At 38.4% G+C, this 26,909-nt stretch overlaps 1 protein-coding gene across 1 annotated transcript in view; it reads right to left on the reverse strand.

Moving 5' to 3' along the window:
- MAP3K15 (mitogen-activated protein kinase kinase kinase 15) overlaps nucleotides 1-26,909 on the reverse strand; it is an 84,932-nt gene that overhangs the window by 36,813 nt on the left and 21,210 nt on the right. The window contains exons 2-7 of the mRNA XM_086482048.1: nucleotides 22,788-22,927; nucleotides 21,141-21,164; nucleotides 16,617-16,688; nucleotides 12,196-12,389; nucleotides 9,523-9,691; nucleotides 8,139-8,245 (exon numbers count right to left, since the gene is read on the reverse strand). Of these exons, the coding sequence (XP_086338174.1) occupies nucleotides 8,139-8,245; nucleotides 9,523-9,691; nucleotides 12,196-12,389; nucleotides 16,617-16,688; nucleotides 21,141-21,164; nucleotides 22,788-22,927 (706 nt within the window). The remainder of the gene's footprint in view (nucleotides 1-8,138; nucleotides 8,246-9,522; nucleotides 9,692-12,195; nucleotides 12,390-16,616; nucleotides 16,689-21,140; nucleotides 21,165-22,787; nucleotides 22,928-26,909) is intronic.

The following is a 26,909-nucleotide window of genomic DNA, read 5'->3' on the forward strand; positions in this document are numbered from 1 at the left end:
ACCGTGGTAGAAGCAGTGGGAATATTTAAGGAGATGTATCGCTATACATTTTCCTGTCTTCATTCTCTTCTGCAGGTGTATACTATGACCACTGACAGAGATAGAAATCTAGACTAGAAGGAACTATGCCCTGAGCCAGTATGGTCACCCTTACACTGTTTCTTGCCCCTAGCTCTCAAACGTCATCGAGAAATCATATTCCTATCACAGCCTCTCACCTAGAATAACCCTGCCTTACAGCAAAAAACACATTCCCTTTTTTTTCTTTTTCCTTTTTTTACTTCATGGTTTCTTTCTTCCCGCTCAAATCCATTCTCTTCTCCAAATTCTTCTCTCCACTGCAGTCATTATAAGGAGCCCTAGATTTAAATATCCCTAAACCAAAATTCTTCCTGCTTCACAGGCTGGTTTTACCAGCTTTAAAGCATTGGCATGGTTAAGGAGCCAGAACTACACTCAGTGAAACAAGCCTTTGACCAACAAAGTTAATGGGAACAGAATGGATTTCACTGGGACAAGAATTAGCTCGTTCTGTAAGTAACAGCTGATATAAATTTTTTTTCACCTTTTTGTTCACATCTTCCCTTGCAAGGCTTGATTCCATCTGTCTAGCCAGAGAAGACTATATACTAGAGAAAACAGTATGTCAGCGAAAGATATTTTGCTCAAGGGAATCCACCTTTAGTTTCCTTTATATTTCATGTTGACTTATTGATTTGGCCTTATTATTTTAAGGTCTCTGTAAACAAACAGATTTCTTGAAGAGCAGTGCACAGGAGAAAAAAATAAAACCATACAAAAATTCTGAAAATGTTTCCCATAGAATAATATATACAAAAAGTCACATGTTTTTTCCACTCTCTTCATATATGAATCTTGTTTATCTTCTGATTTCAGCCTTGAAGCAACTATGAATAGTTCACTGCACATATTACGATAAAAAAAACCCTGATCTCACTGTCACATTGCAGAGGAAATGTCAGTGAAACAATTTAATTGATTAGTACAAATACAACCATATATTTCCATATATGATACTGTGTTCATTTATTATCACATACAATACTTTTGCTTGCGGTAATATGTCATTAATAACAATATTTATTTTCATTTTTCTTGCATAAAAATAGGACACTGTTAGTTAAGTATGTCTTAATGATCATAGCATATGATCTGAGCTGATACTAACTATAGAAATCTACAGCAAAAAAGATTTAAAAAACCCCCTTAATTATTGATGAATACAACAGCTAATTTGAATTAGAGTTATTACACTTGGACTCTCACTTAAAACAAAACACGGATTTGTGAGTTAAGACACGTTTCACTGAGGATGCAATTTGATTGTAGAACCTTCAATATTTGAAACAGTGAAGGAGGAAAACAAGAACCTAAATTGGTCTTTGAGACTGGAACTAAATTTGTAAGTCTTCAGTTAAATATGACAATGAAAAAACCCAGGGTTTTTTTCCCCTCACATACACTTCAGATGCTTCATGAAAGCCACTCATAAAATGAGGAATTCCATGATGAGTTCTTTACTAAATCTGAGTAATTGCAGAACAGAACATTTTCAATAACCCCATGTTTTTCAATGGGAATAATTTCCTATGGCTACTATTATTCACAATTACTAGTGATTTTCTGCTTGCACCCTGGTACGCTCTTCACTTGCTAATTGCCTTTTTTTATTACTGTATTGGAATACGTTGCTTGTTAAAACACAGCATGCTGAGTAAAGTCATAGTGACTGCAGCTGCCCTCATCTTTAATACAAGTGAAGATAGAACTGCCTTGGAAAGAGACTGAAGTCTGCACAGCTCTGGCCTCATGCCAGAGCCGGGTTTGGTTTCAGTCTACTCTGTCGTGAACAAAATTTGGCATACCCTTTGGCCTCTTTGCAAGCTTCCAGAACTTGGTAACTCCAGTCCTGGTAAACAAGGCCAATCAGAAAATACTCAAACATAATGAAAAACATTGCTACGCAGTCCTAAATTAGTGAAGTAGAGTCTAAGCAAACAGCCAGCTGACAAGCACACTTAGCATTTGAATTAATTATAAATATCTATACTTTATCTATCCACTAGATATACACCACAGCGACAGGAAATAAGACAATAAAGAACAAACTAGCAGACTTTTTTATTACCCTCTTAACCTGCTTACAAGGAAGTAAAACTCACAAAAATGGATTGCAATTGTCCCATTGGCTTTGATCATGATTTTTACTGCTCATGTGACTTGCTCAATGCTTTTAGATAATTTAAGGCAATATAAACCACAGAACAGGCAATGGTTACTTTTATGCTAAAATGATTAAATAAGAGAAGATATTCTGTAAACTTTTTTTTTTTTAAATGCAATATCACAGTTATTGCTTTCTGGAAAGCAATTGCTTGGTGGAAAACAATAGTAGGGTTTTTTTTTTAAAAAAAAACACTTTAAGATACTCTTTCACTGTTTGTTTGGTGAGGGTTTTTTCCCAGATGGACCAAAAATTTAACTGTCACTTATAATTAATCCATGTGATACTTTAAAACATTGAAATATTGTGATTCCAAACACAAAATGTATGAATAGATACATATATAATACATTAATAAAGCATATTAAATCAGTTTATATGTCCACTTCCCTCAAGAAGAATCCTGTGGGGTTTTAATGAAAAAAAATGGGGAAGAAAAAAAGCTGTAATACTACTAAAGCTGTAATACATGGTTTTAACACCATGCCATACAGGTAGTATTTCTACTTTCTTTTCATTAACAAAGACAACCATTCCACTAGATAATAAGGCAAATTACTTATTGGAAGGGTAGCTGGATGTGTTTACACATTCTGAGTCTGTAAGACATCGAATCCCAGGGTGAAAGCTTCCACAAAAAAAGGATCATTGACCAGCTCATCTGTGTGTGAATCTAGAAATTCATTAATAAAAGCACTCAGCAGACCTCTGCTTTAAGAGCAGTACATGAAAGAGGTCATTTGGCAAGAGCCAGGTCCTAAGGCCAGCAGTACTAACCTAAGTCAACTCCATGAACTATAGCTGTAACTCATACAGGAAAGCAGAGTGGACAAAAGCAACATGGTGACATGCAAACCATGGCACAACAACACAGGAACACCCTAAAAGTGCAAACCCTTCAAAGTTTCAGAAAAGTAGCCAGAAATTCAGGTCATCATTACAACGTAAATTCAGGCCCTGTACGTGTACTTGCCAATGTAAAATTAAACTGTGTGATCAAGGGGGGGTGGGTGTCGGTTTTGTTTTGTGGTTTTTTGTTTGTTTAAAGGAAACACGACTACTGGTCATCTCATACAAGAGCTGGTTTTACCGTGAGTTTCTGCCATGGACTTGCATTCGCTATTGGTGTGAGGCCTCTGCCTCGGGAGTTGGGACGCAGGTAAAGTAGAGGCTGGGAGCTGTAGGAGAAAGGACAACCATACACCTGGGGCAGCTGGAGGCCATCCTGCATGACTGTCTTCTAGCTTTACACAATAAACATGAAAGGAGCCGTAAGGAACTAACGATACTTCATGTGTGGGGTAGAGGGCTGTGCCATGTAATAAATGTGTCTCAATTTATCATACGGCATTGTTACATCTTTAACAAGCAGATCAACACAAAATACTGAGATACTGACCAGCTGGCCTTCAGCTGTTCCAGTGCACCACACCAGGCAAAGCTCTTGAGGAAAAAAATCAGACAGCCTTCAACTAGACACACATTTAAAACAGAGGAGATAAAATGGCAATCTTAATTCAGAAATTCTTAGCTCTCAAGAATCTGGAACTATGAGAATATCCTTTCATGGCAGCTCCCATATCTCATCTCCTTAGAGAGTGCTTGCCCTCCCAGACAAGGTATACCCACGGACTGAAGCAAACCGCCATCTACATCTGAAACACCCAGCCTCAATTACACAGCATAGTATTTCATACCAAAGCTGTGAATACAAATATTAAAAACATTCATGTTGCATATTTGAGCTGAACTTTTACCTAAAGATGTGTTTCATCCTATGCCTAAATTAAGATACAATCAGACCTAATCTCAGCTGGGAGGCAACAAGAAACAATGTTTTAAACCAACCAACATCTATATAAAAAAAAAAAGCACACTCTGCTCTGCTCGTGTGTGGAAGCAAAAGCAATTAAAACACTGGTAGAGGAAGGGCCTTTTACTCCCTAGGACTTCTAAACAAGCAGCCAGGAGGGTGCCCTATTTAGGTAGTCAAGGCTTGGAAATAAGCACATGCCTGTCATTGCAAACATCCATTATTAGCCTCTGTTATTAGACATAAGAGATAACAAATCTACCATGTTCTCAATGGTCTGCTCTGAAAGGGAAACCAGGGAGGAAGACAGCGATCTAGGAGAGGTCTAGTGCTTCAAAACCTGCTATGTGAGTCAGGGTACTGGAAATTAGCATGAAAACATCTGCCTCCCCTGCATATGATAACAGTGCTTTAGTACACTCTGCAGGCAGGCCTGGGCTTGCTTTGCCCATAGAATCACAGAATATCTCAAGCTGGAAGGGACCCATTAAGGATCACCAAGTCCAACCCCCCGCTCCTCGCAGGACGACCTAAAACTAAACCATATGACTAAGAGCACCATCCAAAGCCATGATCAAAGCCAGGTCAGACCCAGGCTGCCTCTGAACCAGAAGACATGCAGCTAGGCTGGAACGGTGCTGGGTTTAAAGTAAAACATCCCTGTCCCTTCCCTTAGCACAACTTGTTAACTTGGACTCAGAATTGCACACAGTTGTGGTTCAGATTGGGCTTGTGTCCACCTGATGTACCAGCAAAGACCTAAGGCCCCCAAAAGCAATCCTCTACCACTTTCCTGACACATCACAGGCACTGCCACATTGGACATTCAGAAGATTTATTCACTGAAAGGGCTGTCAAGCACTGGACAGGCTGCCCAGGGAAGTGGTTGAGTCACCGTCCCTAGAGGTGTTTAAAAGACCTTTAGATGTGGCACTTTGGGATACGGTTTAGAGGTGGACTTGGCAGTGCTGGGTTAACAGCAGGACTCAATGATCTTAAAGGTCTTTTCCAACCTAAACGATTCCATGATTCCATGATCGCTAGCTCTATGCAGCACTCAAATAACACTGACTTGGAAATGCTAAGTGAAATTAATTGCCAACAGAACTCAGTTACAAAGTCCAAGAGGAAATAAATGAATGACTTTCTCTGTTGATTATGATCACAGTTCCAGTACACTTTCATAATGAAATTAAGCAAACATTAACTTCTGCAGGGTCAGATATTCTTACATGCTAATTCTGTTTTGCTTATGATGTGTTTTGCTCCTGGTAGGCTCAATCAGTTGTACTGAGCAACCTGAATACTGTTCTGTATGCTTAAATTAATAGAATATTAAGTGAAAACATTGTCCTGTATTTTTATAAATAGATTTTGATAGAACTTGTTAAAAAGGATTTGTTTTTAAAACAGAAAAAATAAGAGATTCAAAAAACCCAGAGAGGTAAGATGCTAAAAGAAACACTTTAGGTTCCATTTTGAACTAAGTGGACTTGTTCTGAAAATGTTAAAGTCTTAACTTTTGACTTTCATCCATCATTTTGTTCCAAGAATGCTAAAACATCTGTAGAAGCTAAATCCTGCATTCTTACAGATGGAAAACTGTCCATTTATTTCTGAAAAAACTTTTCCATAGAAATGTTTAAATTGTTCCAAGAAGAACACTAAGAGAGTGACACTGGTTCAGGCTAGTAATTGACTTAATGAAATTTGTTGATGGGGAAAGCAAGTTCATGAGCAATTCATTTTGTCTTGTCTTACAAGGGCGCTGTTGGCATTGTCAAAACAGACGATTTACTGACATGAGGTTCACAAGCTGCTCAAAATACAAAGAATTTGAAGACAAAGAGAGTAAGGGGCCTTGCCAATTTTATTATGCACATCTAAATGAAAAAGTTCTAAAAACTGACCAAACCAGAATATTTTCCTAAGGACAAGGCACAACCCTAGCATTATTCTTACTGGCGAGTTTAAACATCATGAGTCAAATTCCTGAAACAATAAAAAGCTGGACAAACTTCTGAAAAAACAGGGACAAATCCTTTTTGTTGAAACCACTTCCCAAGACATCAGTATGATATCTTAAGGAGACTTGAACTTCAGAAGCTTTATAAGACTGAGCCTGCAATTTTTAGGAGTTGGGGGGGGAAAAAGGTGGAACACCATACCAGTCAATAGCAATAACTGTACAGCCAGAAACATGGTTAATAATTTACATAATCACAAGAAATGTCAAAGTACTGGCTTCTACTTTAAAATATTGCCTTGTGTTGAATATTAAATTTTTTTATAAGAAGAGTACATTTTTTCCCTTGATTTTTAAGCAGCCTAATGAGAAAAATCTCTAAATACTAGAGCAAACTGCAAGTTATATAAATGGATTCTGTCATCATATATTCAGATCAAAATCTTCTGAAAGATACACACCAGTGAAACAAGTTGACAGACTCAGTAGATGGTTAATCAGCTAAGATTTAATGGTCTATATGATATCAGCAGTGGTGAATCAAGATACTCAGTGTTCACTTCCAGTCTTAAAAAAACCCCAACCACTACATAAGCTGAATTATATGTAGGAACTATATTTACATACTTGGTATCAAGAGCTAAATATTAATCATTTATTATTCTTCTTATTAAAAAGGCTTCATCATCATCTAAATTTGGGTTAAGGTTTCAAACATGGGTCTAGTTACCTTTTTCTGTGAGAAATTTGGGCATTGTCTGGCACCTGATACATTTCTTCTCACAGACATAGTTCTCACTGTAATCAATTCACTTTTTAGAATGTATTTGTTTTCTTTTAGTAAAAAAGGTATTTTAAATAGGTATTTTAATTCCACCTTTCAAAACCATCTCTGTAGTTTGCTGTCATAAAAGCATGGGCATTATGAATTATGCACAGTATCAGTCACACCTATGCTGAACACTCTACACACTCTGTATTACTCAGTCCTACATTCTTTCAAAGACCACTTCAAGTGACTTGCCACTGCGTCACTCAGATGATCACCCTATTAACAAACCATCAGATCCTTTTCCAAAATCACTGGTTTCTATGAACTCACCTGTTGGCATGTACTGCCTTCTTTGTTCCGATCCGTATGACCTTGCACATGGTTGTGTTAGAATGATTTATTTTTTTTTTAGAGAACACAGTCTATAAAATGCTGTGAGAAGACTGTTCTTTGACAGAACAGACACAGTGATATACAATATTTTTCTGAGCAATGATTTTGCATTTACTCCTAAGTCTGATGAAACTGTCAAATGGCACATGACTTACTACCACTTTCTATAAAATTCCACAGGAACTGCTTTTCTAGACCTATTATTAAGTCCTTAATCCCTTTGACATATACCGTCCTAACACTGCCCAGTGCTAATTTTTAGTTAGACTGCAGGTCACAATTTTTAATAGCATGTGGATTGCATCTAACCAATTACTTTTATTGTTACATGTTATTTCATTTGCATAAGATCTATTTTCTACAACACCATATAAACTCTTTAGAAATGAAGTAACTATTATACATAAGCACTACAGAGATATGTAGCTAACTAGAAGAGTTCAATAATATTTCTATGGTTCCTAATCTAGCAACATGCCTGTAGGTCCATATCACCTTTCAGCCTTTCCATGAAGCTGTATTGTGAATGTGTATTCATGGATCAAGCAGTGCTACCTATTATTTTAATAACTCACCCATAACTCTATCATGCTAAACTTTTCAAGATGTTCAGAATAATCAGTGACTCAGAATAAATGTTCTCAGCCTGACCAAGAACGCACTGGTATCACTGGAGTCTTTCACAATCGCTCAGGTGGCCTTTGGAACAGATCCGATTCTGTCAGGTTTTTGACAAAATGGTGACTGTTGGAAAACAATGATTTCAAAAGTTACAAGCTATCCTGGGGTACAGGAAGTAAGGAAGTGTGTGATTAAGGAAAGATAACTGTGGTGAATATCAGTGTGTGCAGAAAAGGAAAATAATTTGATATTATCTTCACTATAAATTTATATATAAGCGCATATGGAACCGCAATAAAATGAAACGACCTCAATCAATCATCCTTACCGATTCAACGCAAAAGCATAATGAAATTTAATGTTATGTTGGTCAGCCAGATCACAGGTAGGAAGCATTTCTAGTGTTTCTACTAGCTTCACCATAGCATCGTAGTCCTGGTATGAATTAAGAAAAAAAGAAAGAGATTAAAAGAAACTGAAAGCATAGGAAAGGATCACTGAACTAAAATGTATCATGAGTGCTAGACAGTAGCTCAGCTGACTGTTCCTAGAAGAGTCAGTGAAATGGCCACAAACTCTGTGTAAGAATTAACCAGGGATTTTGTCTCTCCATGTCAGTACTTGGCTCTTCCTCACCTCAATGCCACTGCCCAAATTACTGAATCCCTCTGGCCAGTTTGATCAATTACCCTCCCAGCACCAGGAAGGAAAGGTGATGAGTCTGGCTCTTTCAAGCCTTGTTAAGGACGCTTCTGATGAATGACACTTCATCAGGCCATCACAGACTCGAGCACAGTTCACTCTGCAGTATGTCAGCCAGTTGTGCTGGTTGCTCAGGGATAACCCCCTATATACATTGCTGAAGAGGCCACTTTACTGACATCCCAAATGGCCTCACATTACTCAACTTCTTTGTTCAAAACAGGTTTCCAGACAACTACATTTCTCAAGAGAGAAGATCTTTCAAAATAATGCAAATGATCATCAGAGGTGATCAAAATGAAGTTGGGAAAAGTGCTGCAGGAAAATACGCATCTCTGAATGGAAAGCTGGGTTATGCAGGATGGTGTGGTCACCCACTGCTTTCACAACCCATTTATACTGACAAAATAATCAACTTGGCTCCTGATGGAAAAACATTTCCATAGAATCACTGGAACTATATTTTAAAAGGAACGTCAAACACACAGATGGGCAGTTTGGAAATAGAATACGCAGGCTGTGTTTTAGCAAAAACAAAATTTCTTTAAAAAAAAATCAAGGAAAAAAAGGTGCAGTTGTATTTTAAAAACAATTTAATGTTTCTTTGAATTATAGTACTCAACTTGGACCTTTGGCCAATACAGTGGTCACAACAAATGCATTTTCTTCATTTCTAAATAGATCAGACTTTGGGGGTGGGGGAGAGAAGGAAAAAGCAAACATCTTACTCAGTAGGGGCCATCTTTTTTTTTTTTTGGGAGGTTAAAAACGACTAAAGACAAAGGAGGAGACCTCATGAAGTCACCTAATCCGTGTCTCTTGTTCATAGGTAAAATAATTAAAAGTCTAAAGCCCTTCAAGTTCCCCAACAGACAAATCAAACTGTTAAAAAATGTAACAATTTACTGTCAGCTTTGAATCACTGTTTAACAAACAATGAAGTCAAGAAGAACAAACAAGAGCCAAAATCCCATGGTAAAAGTAGTCTCCCTCAGTCTTTAGGAACATACCTGAATATCTCTGTAAGAAAGCAGCAGGTTTATGACAATGTCAGAAGTCAGCACTTCAGTATTATCCATACGAAGCTTAATCCTGGCCAGCTCCTTAGCCAGTTCATCTCCTTGATACTTCTCTCTAGCTTTTCTAATATCATTTAGCAGTGTTTCTTTATAATAGGCACTAAAGAAATAAAAGACAGACATATGGGAAGAAGACTGTTAGATATTTCTTGTGAAACACAGTTATATTCCAAATTTTTTATAATAAAAAGTATCATTTCCTCAGAATGAGGTGCACATCAAGTATTTCCACATTTTTCATTAATTCATTATACATATCTCACCTTGTCCCACACTCAGACTATAGGGCTGTGGATCAATACATTTACAACCAGGACTGTGAGATAATTTTATCAACACAGTAAAACTGGGGCATTTCTTTGCCCAGTTACTGATCATGACAGGTGTGGTACTTTGTATCCTAAAGAAAGCAGCAGTTAGGATAACAAAGTGACACAGAGAGGAAAGAGTAGCATGATATAAAGAGGAGGTACATCATGAAAGGAGTAAAGAGGCTCTCAAAGAAACTAAAACAAAAACAAGCCACCACGAGCTGATTTAGTTGCAATCTGTTTGATGAGCACAATACATCATGTGGGCAGGATCTATGTAAAATCCCCCCATAACCGCATCTTATACTAACATCAGTGCACAATGCAACACCAGAGCTTTTGTAGCATACAAAATCACATATATGTTATCAGTATGAGTCATAAACAACCTGGACAGGCTACTTAGAGGTAACTTTATCAGGAGCCGCTATAATAGAGGGAGTCTATAATTCGGAAGTTAGCAGATGTCACCTGACAGATATTCAAGTGCATACAATGCCTTGTTTACAAATGAGTATTGCAAAGTATTCAACTTTCTTCAGCATAAATCCTACACATAGCAAAGAAAACTAAGTTCTCTAATACATATTTGATCTTACATATAACATGTAAGATACATTTATACGCAAAGCAGCCAGGTCACACTAAGAACTATTGGGAAGCTTTTAACAGAGTTTTTACTGTCAGTGGAGGTTAGGCCTAATTCACCATTGATTTCAACTCTCAGGTTTCTATCCAGCATTGCCTTCTACCAGGCTAATGATTATTAGCCCTTCTTGTGCTAACCAAACCAAAGGGGGATACTGGGTAATGCTTTTCAAAAGTAGCCAAACAACTTAGGAATGGGAGTCTCACTTTCAAGAATGATGCAACAGATAACCTCTTCAGACTTATTCAAGGTTTTGGCAGGAATGAAGGATCATCTAGCTACATCTTTCTCTTCACAGGGATCTACCACAACAGTGTCTAATTCTGCAGCCGTATAAAAGCCTCTTTCAGGCACTTCAGCCTGAAAAGGGGAGAGAGAAAAGAGGCTTTACTGCAGGACTTCATAATACAATTATCAAACCAAAATAACCCACAACCCTGGTTGTAAATGCCAAAGTATACAGGTAGCTTTGGACAGCTGGCATCCAGCTCACCATTTCACAATGACACAAATGCTAAGCAGTACCAAAATTTACTACTAGCAGGACCAACTCTGAACTAGCTTCATGAGTCTGCACTGCTGAGCACAGCTGTTCTGTATGCTGACCAGCTTTACTGAGTTTCTGCCCCTCTTCTTGTCCCTTTCCTCAAAGGGGGCCTGTGTTGCCTGCATGTAGCCTCCCCTCTGGCACTGAGCTGGAGAAGGAGGAGGCAGCCGGCACTTCTTCAGGCCAGCAATATCCCAGTCACTGGACAGCAATATCCCAGTCACTGCCCAGCAAGGTGCCAGAGAATAGCAGACCTGCCATCTGCCATGGATGGAGGTACAAGGGACAAGCTGTGTGTGGACAAGGTCATCTATGGGACCATAAGACTGCGACCAGGTGAGAAAGGGGTTTTTTTAGGTGAGCCTTTCACTTGAGTGGGATGGCAATGGGGAAAGAAAGAAATCCGAGGGCCCTCAGTGCTACTGCATGCTTCAGACACTAGGAAAACAAAACCTAGAAGCTCAGTCTCTCCCAGTGTTTTCCAGAAAAACAAACAAAACCAGACTAGCTGCAGAGTATAGGGTGAGCAACTAGGAAACTTCCATCTCCAGCCCCAATCCTCAAAACTTCAACAGTCCCTTGTAGAAGTGGCTGAACAGTATCATGTTTATTAGGTGATATCAGAAGGCTAATATTAAAAAAAAAAAACAACAAACAAACAAAAACTCATCAGCAACAAAAAACAAACCATGGAAGTTACATCTGATTGCTCATTGCTGCCATATATATATACTTACTTGGTGACAGAAAAGGACAGTCTTTGGCTTTGAGCTTTATGAAGAGGCTGTGATCTCATCTCCTTTTACAACCTCATGCACTGCAATTTATACTTAAGCATTTTAGCTTAACCACGGACTGTCTTTGCTTACCGTATTTCAGAAAGTAATCATCAATCAATTTCTAACATAACATGGATAGTTAACTGCAACAGCTGTAAGATGTCAATACAGAAAGCAGTAAAGTTAGCAGCTTCTTTTAACACTATATTAAGTGCAGCAAAAAAAAAAAAATCAATGCTACTAGAGATTCTGCATCTCTGTTCTAACACTAAAAAGAGACTATAAAAGGTTCTGGAAGTGTAGGAGCTGTAAAGTTACCATGATGTAACATGAACATCCTTGAGAAGGCTGATAAACTTGTCCACCAGTGGGACACAAAGTGGTCCCAGGATATTGTCCCAGCTGGGTTGCATATACTCAGAAGCTCTTCGTTGGGCATCACTTTCACAGCAAAAGTAGTCAGCACAAGGTGTGACAATGTATGGAATAAAATAATAATTGCCGCTGGAAGCCTAAAAGAAAAACAGGCACAGTTTAGAAAACAAATGAAGTAGAAACATGCTTGTGTATATACAGAATCTTCTACTGGCAGAAAAAAACAGCTAGATTAGGGGTCGTGGAGTATGAAGCTTTAGTGCACTGTTTAACACCAGATTTCCAAGCATTAAATGTAAGGAATTTTCTGTGGAAGAGTTACAAATATTAACAAGGGTGACGAATAAGGGTCCAGATCTGTTAAGTGACAATACAATCAAACTGTTCAATTTTTTTAGGTGATGCACCGACCCTAATAGTTACAGTTACAAGCTGACAGTTACAAGCTGGGGTCAGAGATGTACCTGCATCCTCTAGGCTCACTCTGTGCTAGGAAGGGTATGATGCAGATCTCCCCACAAAGACAAAGAAAAAAACAGAAACACGGGCATTGGAAGGACTTTATGGGGCTGTTTAATCCAAAGGAGCCTACAAAACATCTGCTGCATGCTGCCATCAAACACCAAACCAACAAAACTTTGAAATGTTTTGTAATACATGTTAAGACTTTTAACACAAAATTCCAGAAGTAAAAACCAAAAATCCTTAACATGCCATGGAAAAAGTACAAACATGATCAAAGCGCTGAAAGGAGAGAGGAAACGGGTAATGCCCTTCAGAGCCCCAAACCAGAAAGTTCAGAGTCTTCAACTCCTGAGCAAGACTCCAAAAACCAGACAACTGCAAAGATTTCCACAGCTACTAGAAGCACAAGTATTCCATCTTGAGCTATGACAATTCTCTGCTGTTTAAAAGAAAAGTAAACTTTGCATTTCAGAGTAACTAGACAGGAGCACTGAAGTATGGGTCAGCGTGACACATCTAACACAATCAACTACCACTAAATACCCTTCAACTGCCACCTTGGGGATATCAAGCATCAAACACGTACAGCAAAGTCACACTTTCCAGTTGTTCATATCATCTAAGCCTGCAGTAAAGCCAAAGCCATTTAAAGTCACCTTGAACAATGGGAGAATGCTGAAATAATGGAAAGAATGGATATGAAGATGGCACATTTTTATATGCATTAATTAACTAGATAAGAGAAATAAACTCTTCACAGGAAGTAACAATGTAGGGCATGCAGTTATTAAAACCACAGATGGAAAAAAAACCTGTATCAGTACATCCTGTTGCTGATCTGTGTCTGTAAGGATTTAGAATTTTAAATTATTTCTAACAGATAAAGATCAAGCCACATTCCTTCCTCATAAACCCTCCAGTACAGTATGTCTGTTGTAACAATATAATTATCTGTTGTAATGCTATCTTTACTTCCTACTAAAAAAGTCAGAAAAATTGCAACCTAAACCACAAGTATGTTCAAACAATTTGGTCTCAAGTTTATTCAATTAAACACCAAGTTCAGTGCAATGCAAAACCTGCTTGTGTATAAACTGTATTCTTAAGCCTGTAACAGTGAATTAGCTCTTCCTGCAACGGAAAAAAAAAAAAAAATTGAAAGTATGATGTGTTATGTGACACAAAGAAAGCTGCAGTTACCTACTGAAAAAGCAAAGCAATTTTCAGAAAAAAATAAAATATATGTGTGAAACAGTGTATTAATCTTATTCAGCCAACATCTCACCTACTTGACTTAAATTTCTTGCCTCTTTTTGGACAGCAAAATCTATGCAATTAAAAACACATTTTTATCCATGACAGACACATGTTTGTGTGCAAAGTCAGGAACCCTGCACATATCTGAGCATGTCACCTTGTCTGAAAAGCAACCAGCTCCAGTTTTCTAGCTTCTTCTGTCCAATATTTACATATAACAAATTATAAAGCACCTTCATATAGACTGTGTGGCCTTTCTAAGAGAGTCTTTCTTATCTTCCTTACTTAAAAAACCAGTTCTGTCCATCTACTTTTCTTATGCTATCAAGGGTTAGAAATGGCTGAAAATGTCATCCTTGCTTCTTCTGATCATCTACTGAGGATTCTGGTCTCTGACACCAAAAGCTAATCATTGTGAAAATTACTGTCCTGTCATACACCAACTATTGCTTTTTAAGATACTGGATAAATGGCACAAGTATGTATGAAGTAACATACATAATGTTTCTAACTGCAAATATATATAATCTATAAATGATGACTTATTTAATTGTAATAGAATTATAACTTCATAGCTTATAAAGGCTGCATGCCGAGTTGGTTTATTTCAGGATTAGTAGTTAAGCTATCTTTATTGTCTTATTTTGAGAAATTTTTAAGTTAAAAATTACAAAAACCCAAGCAGACTGGAAAAAAAAAAAAAAAAAAGCTCTCAATAGCTCATCATAGAACGGTTTGGGTTGGAAGGGATCTTAAAGACCATCTAGTTCCAGCCCACCCACCCCCCCCCCCCCAGGCAGGGACACCTTCCACCAGACCAGGCTGCTCAAAGCCCCATCCAGCCTGGCCTTGAACACTGCCAGGGAGGGGGCAGCCACAGCTTCTCTGGGCAACCTCTTCCGGTGCCTCACCAGCCTCACAGTAAAGAATTTCTTCCTAATATCTGATGTGAATCTATTCTCTTTCAGTTTGAAACAGTTACCCCTCGTTCTATCACTACTCTCCCTGATCGAGTCCCTCCTCACCTCCCCTGCAGGCCCCCTTTAAGCACTATATGGACTATAAGGTCTCCCCGGAGCCTTCTCTTCTCCAGGCTGAACAACCCCAACTCTCTCAGCCTGTCCTCACAGGGGAGGTGCTCCAGCCCCCTGGTCATCCCTGTCGCCCTCCTCTGGACCTGCTCGAGCAGGTCAATGCCTTTCTGGTGCTGGGGGCCCCAGAGAGCTGAACACAGCACTGCAGGTGGGGTCTCACCAGAGCAGAGTAGAGTGGCAGAATCACCTCCCTCAACCTGCTGGCCACGCTTCTCTTGATGCAGCCCAGGATGCGATTGGCTTTCTGGGCTGTGAGCGCACATTGCTGGCTCATGTCCAGCTTTTTGTCCACCAGCACCCCCAAGTCCTTCTCCGCAGGGCTGCTCTCCATCCACTCAAGGCCCAGACTGTATCTGTGCTTGGGATTGCCCCGACCCAGGTGCAGGACCTTGCCCTTGGCCTTGTTGAACTTCATGAGGTTTGCACGGGCCTACCCCTGCAGCCTGTCAAGGTCCTTCTGGATGGCCTCCCTCCAGCATGTCAACCGCACCACACAGCTTGGTGTCATCATTTTCCAGCATGTAACATATGCCCAGTATGCTAGCAATGAAACTTTTGTATTCAATCACAACACTTTAAAATCCACCACAAAAAGAGCCAAAAGTTTAGGAAATAACAGCAAGTAAGTTCAGAGAGGGACCTGTTCTTCAGGGGAAGATGGTTAAAGCAACTAAGCAGAGCACCGTGCCTTTGCTGAAGGGCTGAAAGAGTTAGACTCACATAGGCCATTTTTAGGCTCTAGGCAAGACAGGCCAAATGTAGAATGCTTTTTATCTTAAAATACTCCTCTAAATATTTTGCTAATGCTGTTAAAAGTAAACTTTTGATCTTAATAGTGTAAACAGTTTTTTTTTAATTGTATTGCTACAGTTATTTCGGTGCAACTGTCACTTTGCAACAGACACGACACTAGAATAAAAAGGGTTTGGGATTTGTTTTTTTTTTCCAAATAAATAATGTTAGGTAAAATCTCTGCATTTTTAAAGACAGAATTATGCTTGCACAGCTAATTGCACAATTATTTACTTGAACCATGCAGTTCATTTTGCCACTTACTTAAGCACCAAGAGTATTAGGAGTGCTTACTCTACCTTACAAAGCAGTTAGAAGGAAAACATAGGACAAGAGAAAATGAGCTGCATTCACTCAAAGGAGTCACAAACTTTTGAGTTTTCAGGGAGTTTAACTCACTGTTGTTTTAAGAATTAAGGTTTTCTCAGTAGTTTTCTGTGACATCATATTCCTATCCATCTTGTGATATAGGTGACAGAGACTATAAACTTTTTAAAAATACTTCCTCTTCTAAAGTTGAATATATGCAGTATTTTTATGTAAAGACTGTGAAGGGAGATTAGCACAAGTCAAACATTCTAAATGCTCTGGATCTAGCTTGCAAGGAATGAGTACTCCAAAATTATAGTCACTTTGAAGGAAAGACCTTTCCAAGCACTACTCTTAAAGTATCCTTATACATTTTTAAATGTCTAGAAGCACAGTAATAAGATGGCATACCTATGGAACGGAAAGCAGATTTAAAGTCATACATACTTTGCCTATCAGATTACCACTGCAGTATTCAGGAGGTACTTCAACCCGAAGAAAAGCTTTGTGGTTGGCAACCTACTCCAAATTGAAATAAAACAACAAAGAGGAAAACATCACCACAAAAGAGTATAAGAATCAACAAGACAGACATGACACATGAATAGAGAAATTATTAAAGAAAGAAACAACAGAAAATGAATATAGATATTTATAGCAAGTCCACATGTACAAGGCCAAGAAAACAGTGCAATACTTTGCCACCAAGAATGTAACACAACTATATCTACAAGATTTGTCTACACATCTTCTTGTGTCATCATTAAGATGTTCTCCAGTCTTACGTCTATGAACTTATCAGATTTCTTACCTGATTAGCTAACTGTAATCCAACCACTACAACTACACACCCCTTGAGATAGTAACATTTCCATAAAAACTGATTTTCATAAATAAATTTTAAAAGCCTTAGTTTTCATTCTATCAATAATAACAGTGGCATATTTCATGATGAGGAACATTGAAAGTAGTATTTACTGGGTTACCTATTGCCTTTGTACTATTCTCCCCTCCAAAAGAAAAAATCGTTGTCTGTATTTAAGACATTCCTACTCCTTTTTCATTCTGTGACCTTTTGCAAACCCTTTTAATACTGCTGCTGCCTCAGGCTTTATTAGAAATGTATCATTAAATTACCATATCATACAAACATTTATATATTGTAAAAATAATCAGAAATAAAAAAATAGAGAGCTACTTTGCAATACTACTTCAGGTTATTAAATTCATATTATGTAATGATACTTTAGTGTCTTGGCTCTCATTTCAGTCCATTGGGGCTATTAAATTGGAGAATACGAGTCCAAGTGCCACTCTTTCTATTTAGTTTTCTTAAATATCCATTGCCTTGAAACAGTAGATACAGTCAAATTTACACAGCTACTGAAACTGAAGAGACTTTCTGCCAATTACAATAAAAAGTGATTTTTCAACATAAAAATTCTTGTGGCAAGGATAAATCGCAATCCTGTTCCCTCTAGATCAAGGAGAATTTTTGCTAATGATTCCTCCATGGCCCAGACATTGTTCTCTGCTTCCTATAAGAGCTGCTATAGGATTTAATGAAAAAACCCCACATTTAAACCTCTGAAAATACTTAATCAGGCCCACACTCTTAAGTATACTATAATAAACCTTTTGGTCTAATAGTCAGCTTACTTTCCTTTAAATACCTTCCCCGAAAGCAATTAACAGGGTTATTTAAATTTCTTCAGGCATACCACCAACTAAATAAAAATTAACTATTAAGTCTTTCTCCTTATATTTTGTACTTGGCTTAATAATTTTTCCAGAGTAGGAAGTTCTAGTTTGTATTTTCAACGCCACATTCAAACAAACAGAATGGATCAAAGTATGTATCTCAAACTATGTGCAACCAATGCCAGAATTAGCGCTAGAAGGACTGTGCATTTTGCTTCCTGACTCCATCAGTTTTTAAAAAGCTTCTTGTGCACCCTTTTCTTCACTCCATCTTAGACCTTTATGTACTATTCCTTAAAATTCTGTAGAGGGAGAGGGAATTTCCTTATTGGAAAAAAACCCCAAAAACCTCAAGGATAGCAACAAAATGTTGCATCAAAATAGAACAACTTTCCCATGGATTTTGTCTATTACATTGGTTTGTGGGAAAATTATTTTTAAAGCATTTTTTGTTTTCAAAAATCCTTGAAATGTCTTTTCTCCAGCAAACTAATGTTTATCTGACACCTAAAGAAACTCCAAAGCACAAGCCCATTTTCCATAGTTAAATTTATTTTCCTGTATCCTACAGTCCAGTAGCACCCACTGTGCTCTCAAACCTTGATTTTTCTGTAATGACACAGGAAACAAACTGTTCTGCAAGACTGCATATTTGCCATTTATTTTATTGATGATAATTTTGACAGGAACTAGGAAGCTGTGCATACACCCTCAGTAAAATTAACAGAAAACAGTCCTCAAACCTCAGAGGAACTCTACTGAAGGAAACCTAACTGATGGGACACAGAGTCTTGACCTTGAATTCATGCAGAGCAATTCTTTCTTGGGAACTGAACTCCCATAGCCAATAATTCTTCCCTTTTGTATTCAAGTATGCAATAAATTATCAATACAGAATTTTAATTGCTTGTTTGGGGGAGTCAAGTAGAACTGAATCATATTCCCCATCTTATCTTATCCCTGAATACTTCATTCCCGGATGGTGGAGGGAAGGAAGGAAGTTCTCCTACTCTTTTTTTTTCAGACAGCAAGCCATGAAATCTCTCAGTCACACCACCACAGCATGCTGCTGTATAATTCTCACTGTTAGACCAGCTGTACGTGGGTCAAATCTCAAATAAATTGCTGACCTTTTTTCTACGCGTTGTTTTCAGCTTTATGTCCAGTTTCCTTGCTCTTGCCTCCTCCTTGATGCTGAATTAAAATAATCTTTTCTTTACAAGGAAAACATCCATTTTCTTCAAGGCTTACTTGTGATACACAAAAGAAAATCACCCCAGACAACACACTAGACATTCATCTTCTCTGCATCTTTAACATGGCTCCACATCTGGTCTGTGCTACGATTTTTTTGCATTTTGTACATGCTATTTATCCTGCAATTCTCAACCTCAAAGAAAGCTCTGAGCTGCAGCAGCCAGCACAGAAAGTTTCACTCATGCTGCTGGAAAAATGATGTGCTGTGCTTGGAGCAATCTCAGTTGTTCCCCTTCCTGTATACAACACTGTGGATGTGTGGACACAGAGCTAATAGGACACGAAGAGGACTTTCCCTTAGAAAATCACCAATAGTATTCCTGTGGCTACTTCAGGGTGGAGGAAGGCTTAGCAGATCAAGTATCCATCCTTTTTCCAACAAGTCTCCAGACCCTAATGAAGAGTGCATTTAAGCTCTTGCTGCTATTCCACAGCTATGGCAGAGGCACACCCACACTTTTCAACTGGGAATAACGAAAGGAAAACACAAAACCCTAGTACAGGAGTATTATTGTATCTAACATTCAGCATTTAAATGGAAATGGGTATGTAACTATGTACTCGATTGGACACAGTAAATTAACACCAGTTCTGTACCTACTTAAATAGCACAGCAACCCTCACTAGCAATTAACTTCAAGACATGGCCCATGCCATTGTACAACATTTAACCAAGCAATGAAGCAGGGGCACCATACTGGGGCAGCAGCAAACTGCATGCCTCATGACAACTCTCAATTTGAAAGGAGGAGAAAGCAATTTTCTATGTCAAGTCGGCTTCAACTTAGAAAAGCATAACGTTTTAACCTGTTAACCATTTAGCTTACTAATTAGTTTGTTGTAATTTCTGATTTAAAAACTGATAAAAGAATGCAATATGGGAGCACATTCATCTAATAAAAGAGAATACGAACAACTTCAACTAACACAAAAGGGTCAAGAATCCATACGTGGTTTTTAAAGTCATTTATTTTTTCCTCACTGTCTTTTCCTCACAATTGTTTTCTTAATTTAAGTACCTGAAGAAAGCCAGTTAGGCAATCCCTCCTTTTTAAAGGAGGGATCAGGATCTTAGTTTCAGGATGCCTCCCTGCCCCTTTTGCTAGCCACATGGTGTTCACAGGTCTAATACGACGCCCTGATGTAGAAACCATGTCACCAGACTCATCTCTTCTTCTCTTCCATGTGAAGGTAATTACTTCCCTCTGCGGGAGAAAGAATCTGCCAAAAGACAAGACTGCAGTCTGCTAATCTGATCACACTAAACCTAGTGCGAACTTGCCACTGTCCTCTTTGCCTTTACTCTGTTGCTGGAATTACCACCAAACAGCTCATCCACAGTTCTTCCTCTTGCTTTGGAGCAGAACACACATGCTTGTGACATTTTGATCATCCACCAGTTGATGGATAGGAGCATTCACAAGCAAATCTGCCTCATTTGGAGGCTCCTTTTCACAGAGCTACAGACTAGTAAATGCAGTTCATACCCCACAGGTGAAAGTAGTTCAAAGATCTCTAAGAAAGACAGGAAAATGACCTGGATTTACTCACGTGCTCAACTTGATCTATCTTTAGCCTACACACAGCACTGCGGCCAAGTATAAACAGCAGCTCAAAATAAACTGCTGTGACTAATGTGTTATCTCTCCTAGTGCTATTTTAAATTATTAGAAAACTCTAAGAACATTTTATTATTTTAGTCCTGCTCTATATTCTTCAGAAGAAAATAAAAGTATACGGTGAATGTGGGGAAACAGAAAAGAATAAATGGAAGTTTAAGTTTTTTGCAAATTCGATAGTCTTCAAAATAACAATGCACGAGCGTTCAATGAAAATAGCCACTGGCATGATGTGAAGTATGACAAAATACGTAACTCTAAGATATCATGGCGTATTTCAATAACTCTAAAATAACCACTAAATTTTATCTTGGTTCAGGCTTTGTTATTCGAGTTGTTTCAAATGTAGTATCTTTATTTTGTGTTTTAAAATGAATGTGGATTTAATACTTACTGTGTTTTTCTGAGATACCATATCCTGGAAAAAAAAAAAATATAATAAAAATGTTTATTCTTTTTTACTGGGAATTATTATTTCCAAACAAATAACTGGTGTATATATACACACACATACACAGATGTGTTCTTCACAGCGTAATCCACATTTCCTACAGCAGCAAATTCCAAATAAAAGGACAGAACAACATCAAGAAAAGCCTTAGTAGTTCAGGCTAGGAAAAAATTAACGATTTAAAGAAGAAGCCTATTTAAAGAAGTGCTCAGAAGATGAAGAAAGTTATACTTGCCAGTAATGGGAGTTTTTCAGACTCGGCACTCCACACACCCAGTCACACTCTCAGCATTTGTGAGACAAAATAATTCAAAGCTTGAGATTTTTTTTTTCTCTGAAATAGTATCCTTAAGATACCTAGGGCCCTTTCCTACGTGGATGGTCACAGACCAACACATTCCTCCTACACCCTAACTCTTCTGACCTTGAAATCTAAAGAGATATTGAAACTATGAGGCAGATGATAAACTAATGACCATGTAAACCAGACCTCAGAGATTTCCACTTGATGGTAAGTAACCTCTTCCTCCTTCTAGTGATGGCTTACATGTGCAATGAATACTGCTTGGTGAAACTAAAGAGATCTCCAGGTAAGTCACGCCACAAATGTTAGATCTGGACTTGTTTGTAAGCAAGGTTATTGACATTTTACGTGCTCTGACAACCTAGATGATTCTGCTTGAGCAAATTCACATCTGACAGCCTGAAATCCACTTGGACACACATTGCACATAAATGACTGTGCCCATGCACCCTTTTCCTCCACAACTGACAAAATATCAGGGACCATCTAAGAGATTTAGTTCTGCAAAAATGACCCTCTTGAAATCTGGATTATATATTCTTTCATATGCTTGGAACTAGGTTGTTTTGGAAAGAATATTACTGAAACTGAAGAGACAAAACTCTTGTGAGAATTTCAGGATGGGTCCTAAGAAATAAGGTATATAAAATCAGGCTGCCCGAACTTCACAGATCTTCCTAGCAGAAGTAATAGCATCATGAATACTGCCTTTATAACACTAGCCTAGCCACTCTTAAGAGGCATGCACAGCAACTTATATCCAAGTAAAGTAATAAATTCCTGAAGCGAAGGGGGAAAAAAATCTCCAAATTAGTCATAAATCTGAGAATAAAGAAACACCAGCAGATGGTCAAAAATACATAATACGGCACCAAAACCTAAACAGAATTACTGATTAACTTAAACTCTTTAAGCTCAATAAAATACCTCAGAACAAAAGTGATGGAAGGCTTTTGTTATCTTTTTTTTTTTCTGTTTTCAGACATCACATGTACTCTAATTAAAGGAGGGAAAGGAAGGAAAAATCAGACCTGCATTCTCACTTCCAAGTCTAAGCATCTGAAGTAAAATCAGTACCATACTAGGGATCTTTTCTTATAAACAAGCTTTTATACTATTCTAATTATTACTGGGTTTGCTAGCAGCTGTTTTTCTTAGTACAGTTTTGTTACATAGCTATCAGGGAATCACATTCAATGGAAGTTTCAGGAAAACACAAACATTTGCAGGATCAGGTATTTAAAGATATTTCCAAAATGAAGCAGATTTTGAAGTGAGAACCTTACTTTCAGAGACTGAGCAGTGTCAGCATCAGTGTCATGGTAGAGTATAACATTATTAGCCATGTCAAAGCTTTCACGCACGCCAAGGTGGTAGAACAGTGATGGTTGCTTGGAAATATCACTCATGTCCACAACTGCAACATCTGAAATGAGAGAAGGAGGGAAAGTGCTAAAAAAATAATCTTCTTAAAACAGATTTTATTCTTACACAAGATTTAAAATAAATCCTGAAATTATACATACATTTGGTCAAACAAAATCAATATATTCAAATAAGAATCAATTTCTCACAGTACCAGTAAATTTTACCATTCATATAAAAGGTAAGAACCTACTCAGGAAATTATCACAGTTTTACCATAACTGGGAGGCAGAGTTTATGAATTCTGCTTGAGGTTTTGAAACCACTGCATCAGGAGTACCTTAGGTGAAGAAGGAGTTCTGCATTTGCTCTCTGAACTAGGCCTGACAGCCTGAACACCCAACAGGACAGAAGGTTCCAAACCTTCAGGTGGAACCTCTATGAAAAATAATGTAGCAGAAAATTAGGGAAAACTGCAAGATCAAGTTTATCTTAAGAGGCCGAGGTTGGGAGAACAGGAAATTCCTAAACAGTAGAAACAGAAATGACTGTGAAAGTTGACTCTTAAAAGCTACAGGCAAGATGTTCAAGATGGCAGGGGGCAGGCAGGAATGAGAGGATTCAACCACAAATAGCCAGAGCAAGACTTCCACTGCTGTTGGGTAGTATTCCAGTCAGAAACAGAAGTAAAAAAATTTACGTCAGTGGAAGATGACCTACACAGAGAGCTAAAGAAAAATACCCCGTGTTATGCAAACGGCCGAGATACAGGAAAAAGATTCCGAGTTCACCATTTGGTCTTGGACAGAGAGAAGAGGACACTTAGTGCTGAGGGTTTTTTTCTTGATCCTTATATCCTCTACACTACCTAATAAAATTTTGCTTTAAAGTTTTTTAAAGTTATGTATCTATATGTCTGTCTGCTTTCACTGCTACAGGACAGATGGATGAATTTAAATCCAAAGTATTCATTAGACCAGAGCCTTGGCACTGAAACCACAGGAGAGTCTGAGGTTCAAAACAGATTCCAGAGACTCAGTGTCTGTACCTATGGGGAATGACAGAGAAGGGTGAGCTGCTAGTAAACAAACAAACAAATCTAAAAGTAGGTCTGAGATATAAGATCCAAACACAGCAACCAATTTACCTGGGCTTCACTGAGGTTACACATCACAAGAATCAATACCCCATACTTAGTACGCAAGTTCCTGGAAAAGCCTGCAATGAATATACACTCCTGTACAATTCCATCAGGCTATGCTAACACAACACACTGGGGTCAGCCAGTCCCTCCGGTTACTAACAGAATCCCTGTTAAAGCACAAGGAACATTTTGAGTCCAAAGACAATAACCTGCCTTAAAACCAAAACATGATCGTTCAAGAGAAAAAAAAAAACCACAACAAAACCCAACCAACCAACACAAACATCTAAACACACGCCCCCCACACACCAAAACCAGAATCCCAGCACAAATTCATGGCGGCATGAGAAAATCCCCTTATTCCTGTGGAACTTCAAATCCTGCACCATTCCAGTGTAAACAATTTCCAGTTCCTGTTTAGCCAGCTCTCTACAGCATGGACAAAATTCATATCATACTGCACACTGTAGGGTCACACAAACTGAGTGGGCTTGAAGCAGTAAACCCCAGCTCCATAAACACATCCAAGTCTAGATTACCCCAATATTACAAAATCAATTTGGAAAACATAAATAATCTATGAAACAAAAGCTAAGACAAACTATCAAGCAAAACTAAATCAAATACCACCTAGGGAAAAGAAAAAAAAAAAAAAAGGTTGAACTGTTTTTAGCACCTGTATGAATTGTTTTTGTGGAACCAGAGTGCTGTGAAACCAAACTCATCATCCTGGCAAGAGAATTTAGACAATGCATTCACGTAGCACACAGATTTTACAATAGAATTTACATTTTACAATAGAATGTGAGCAATGATCCACAACAAAGTTTTTTGAAAAAGGTTATACACAGTTCACTGCCACATGTAGTAGTCTACAACTGAAATTCGTCTTCTATTGACTGCTGTTAGGTAACAATGTAAGTAGTCTCAGAAACACATTAAATGGACATAAGAACAAAAGTAAGCATCTGCATTAAAAGGGGTAATTATCCATCACTTAGATATTCGTTCACACTGACAAAAGAAGATTTATGAGAATGAGTTTTTCTTGTTTATTCACCCCTCATGAACAGAGGTGCGAATGAGGTAAAATAAAAATAAAACAAATCGAAATCTAGCAGAGATGAAGATGGTATCACAAAATATGCATGCAAGCGAAAAAAAGCTCCAGGAAGACAATTGAATGGATCCAGTCTGATCATGGGAATTGAGGGATGACATAGAAGCAAATGACAGCGGACAGAAGCAGCGATCAGAAGTGCTAGTGGCAATGGACTAGAGCAGTGATGACATGCTGCATTCCCAGGGAGCTCTCCAAGCCCCGCTCCAGCAGGAATAGCAGCAGGCTTGGAGCAGGGAGGAAGGAGATCTACTTACAAACCAGCTTTACTAATGCGCTAATGAAATTTAGCTTGAATCCAGTGTGCCCAGGAAATGAATGCAAATTTGGGTGGAGAACAGACGGTCAACAATAAATGCTTATTAAAGAAGCAGATCCCCAAGATGTATCCAATGCACGGGCTGCTGAGAGTACCGTGTTCAGTGTCACTGATCACTGGGTCCAAGCACGCCCCCCCCAATACTACTGTTTTCAGGGTTGCACCTCTCTTGGTGTAGGCAGTTTTGCAAATCGCTCAATGACCAATGCTAATATGTGACAGTACAAGTATTTCTGTGTCAGTTGTCCTGTATTTTTCTTATGATTTATGCCAAAATCTTTCCTCTACAGTGCTTTAAACACAGACATGGGGCCCTGTACTTCAACCACATATTTAGTATGGATGATAAGAAAGAGATAAGAATTCCCTTAAACTTCCTGAGATACATAAAAATAAATACTACAACACTCATATCTGCTTCACAAAGCTTGATTTATGAATAGAAATATAAGTCAATAACACTTCATCCTCAACTCCCATCCTCCATATTAGAAAAGCCTGTTCAGCCAAACATACTTCTGGGCTTCCACTTCCAAGTTCAGGTTCATCCTCCTCAATTATAGACAAGTGTGAAGCAGGAGCTAACACCAACTTTGATTAAATCTTTTAATGAATGAGAAATTTTATGCAACAATGAAACATTTCACATAGGTCTAAAAGACCAATTGATATGGTTTCCTATGTTCAGAAGGAAAGAGAGCAGGGGAAGGTACAGCCCTTCTGTAGACAGAAGGCATCCAAGTATGAAGACCTTTACAGCGCATCCACCAGAGGGGATGGGGAGGGGTGGGGATGTGCTTAATGTCACCCATGACCAATTTTGGATGATTCTGGAACAGAACTTTTAAACTCAATGCTTTGTTTCTGCAGCAGTAACTCACATTCAAAAGAATATACTCATAAAAATGCATCCTACCTAATTTTTTCTTAAGCATAAGAGAACTCTTTTTGTTCTCTCATAGTTGCACATGAAACTATTTTCATCCTGAAAATAGTACCTTTGTGTCACAAACGCAAAAATTGATCTCACTTTATTAAGTACCTGATGGCCATTCATTTGTCTAAGCTTTTGTTTCCATTGCAAAACGTGGTGGGTCGACCCTGGCCGAAATGCCAGGTGCCCACCAAAGCCGCTCTATCACTCCCCCTCCTTAACTGGACAGGAGAGAGGAGAGGAAAAAAAAAATAACAGCAGGCTTGTGGGGTTGAGATAAGGACAGGGAGATCACTCAGCATTTACCATCACGGGCAAAACAGACTCAACTGAAGGGAAATGTAATTTATTATCAATTAACTCAGAGAGGAGGAATGAGAAATAAAACCAAATCTTAAAACACTTTCCCCCCACCACTCCCTCCTTTCCCGGGCGTAACTTTGATCCCGATCTTCCTCCCTCCTCCCCCCCAGCAGCACAGGGGGGAAAACAGGGAATAGGGGTTGGGGTCAGTTCATCACACTGT

This window comes from Leptosomus discolor, chromosome 1 (genome assembly GCF_034619465.1).
Source record: "Leptosomus discolor isolate bLepDis1 chromosome 1, bLepDis1.hap2, whole genome shotgun sequence".
Lineage (NCBI taxonomy): Eukaryota > Metazoa > Chordata > Aves > Leptosomiformes > Leptosomidae > Leptosomus > Leptosomus discolor.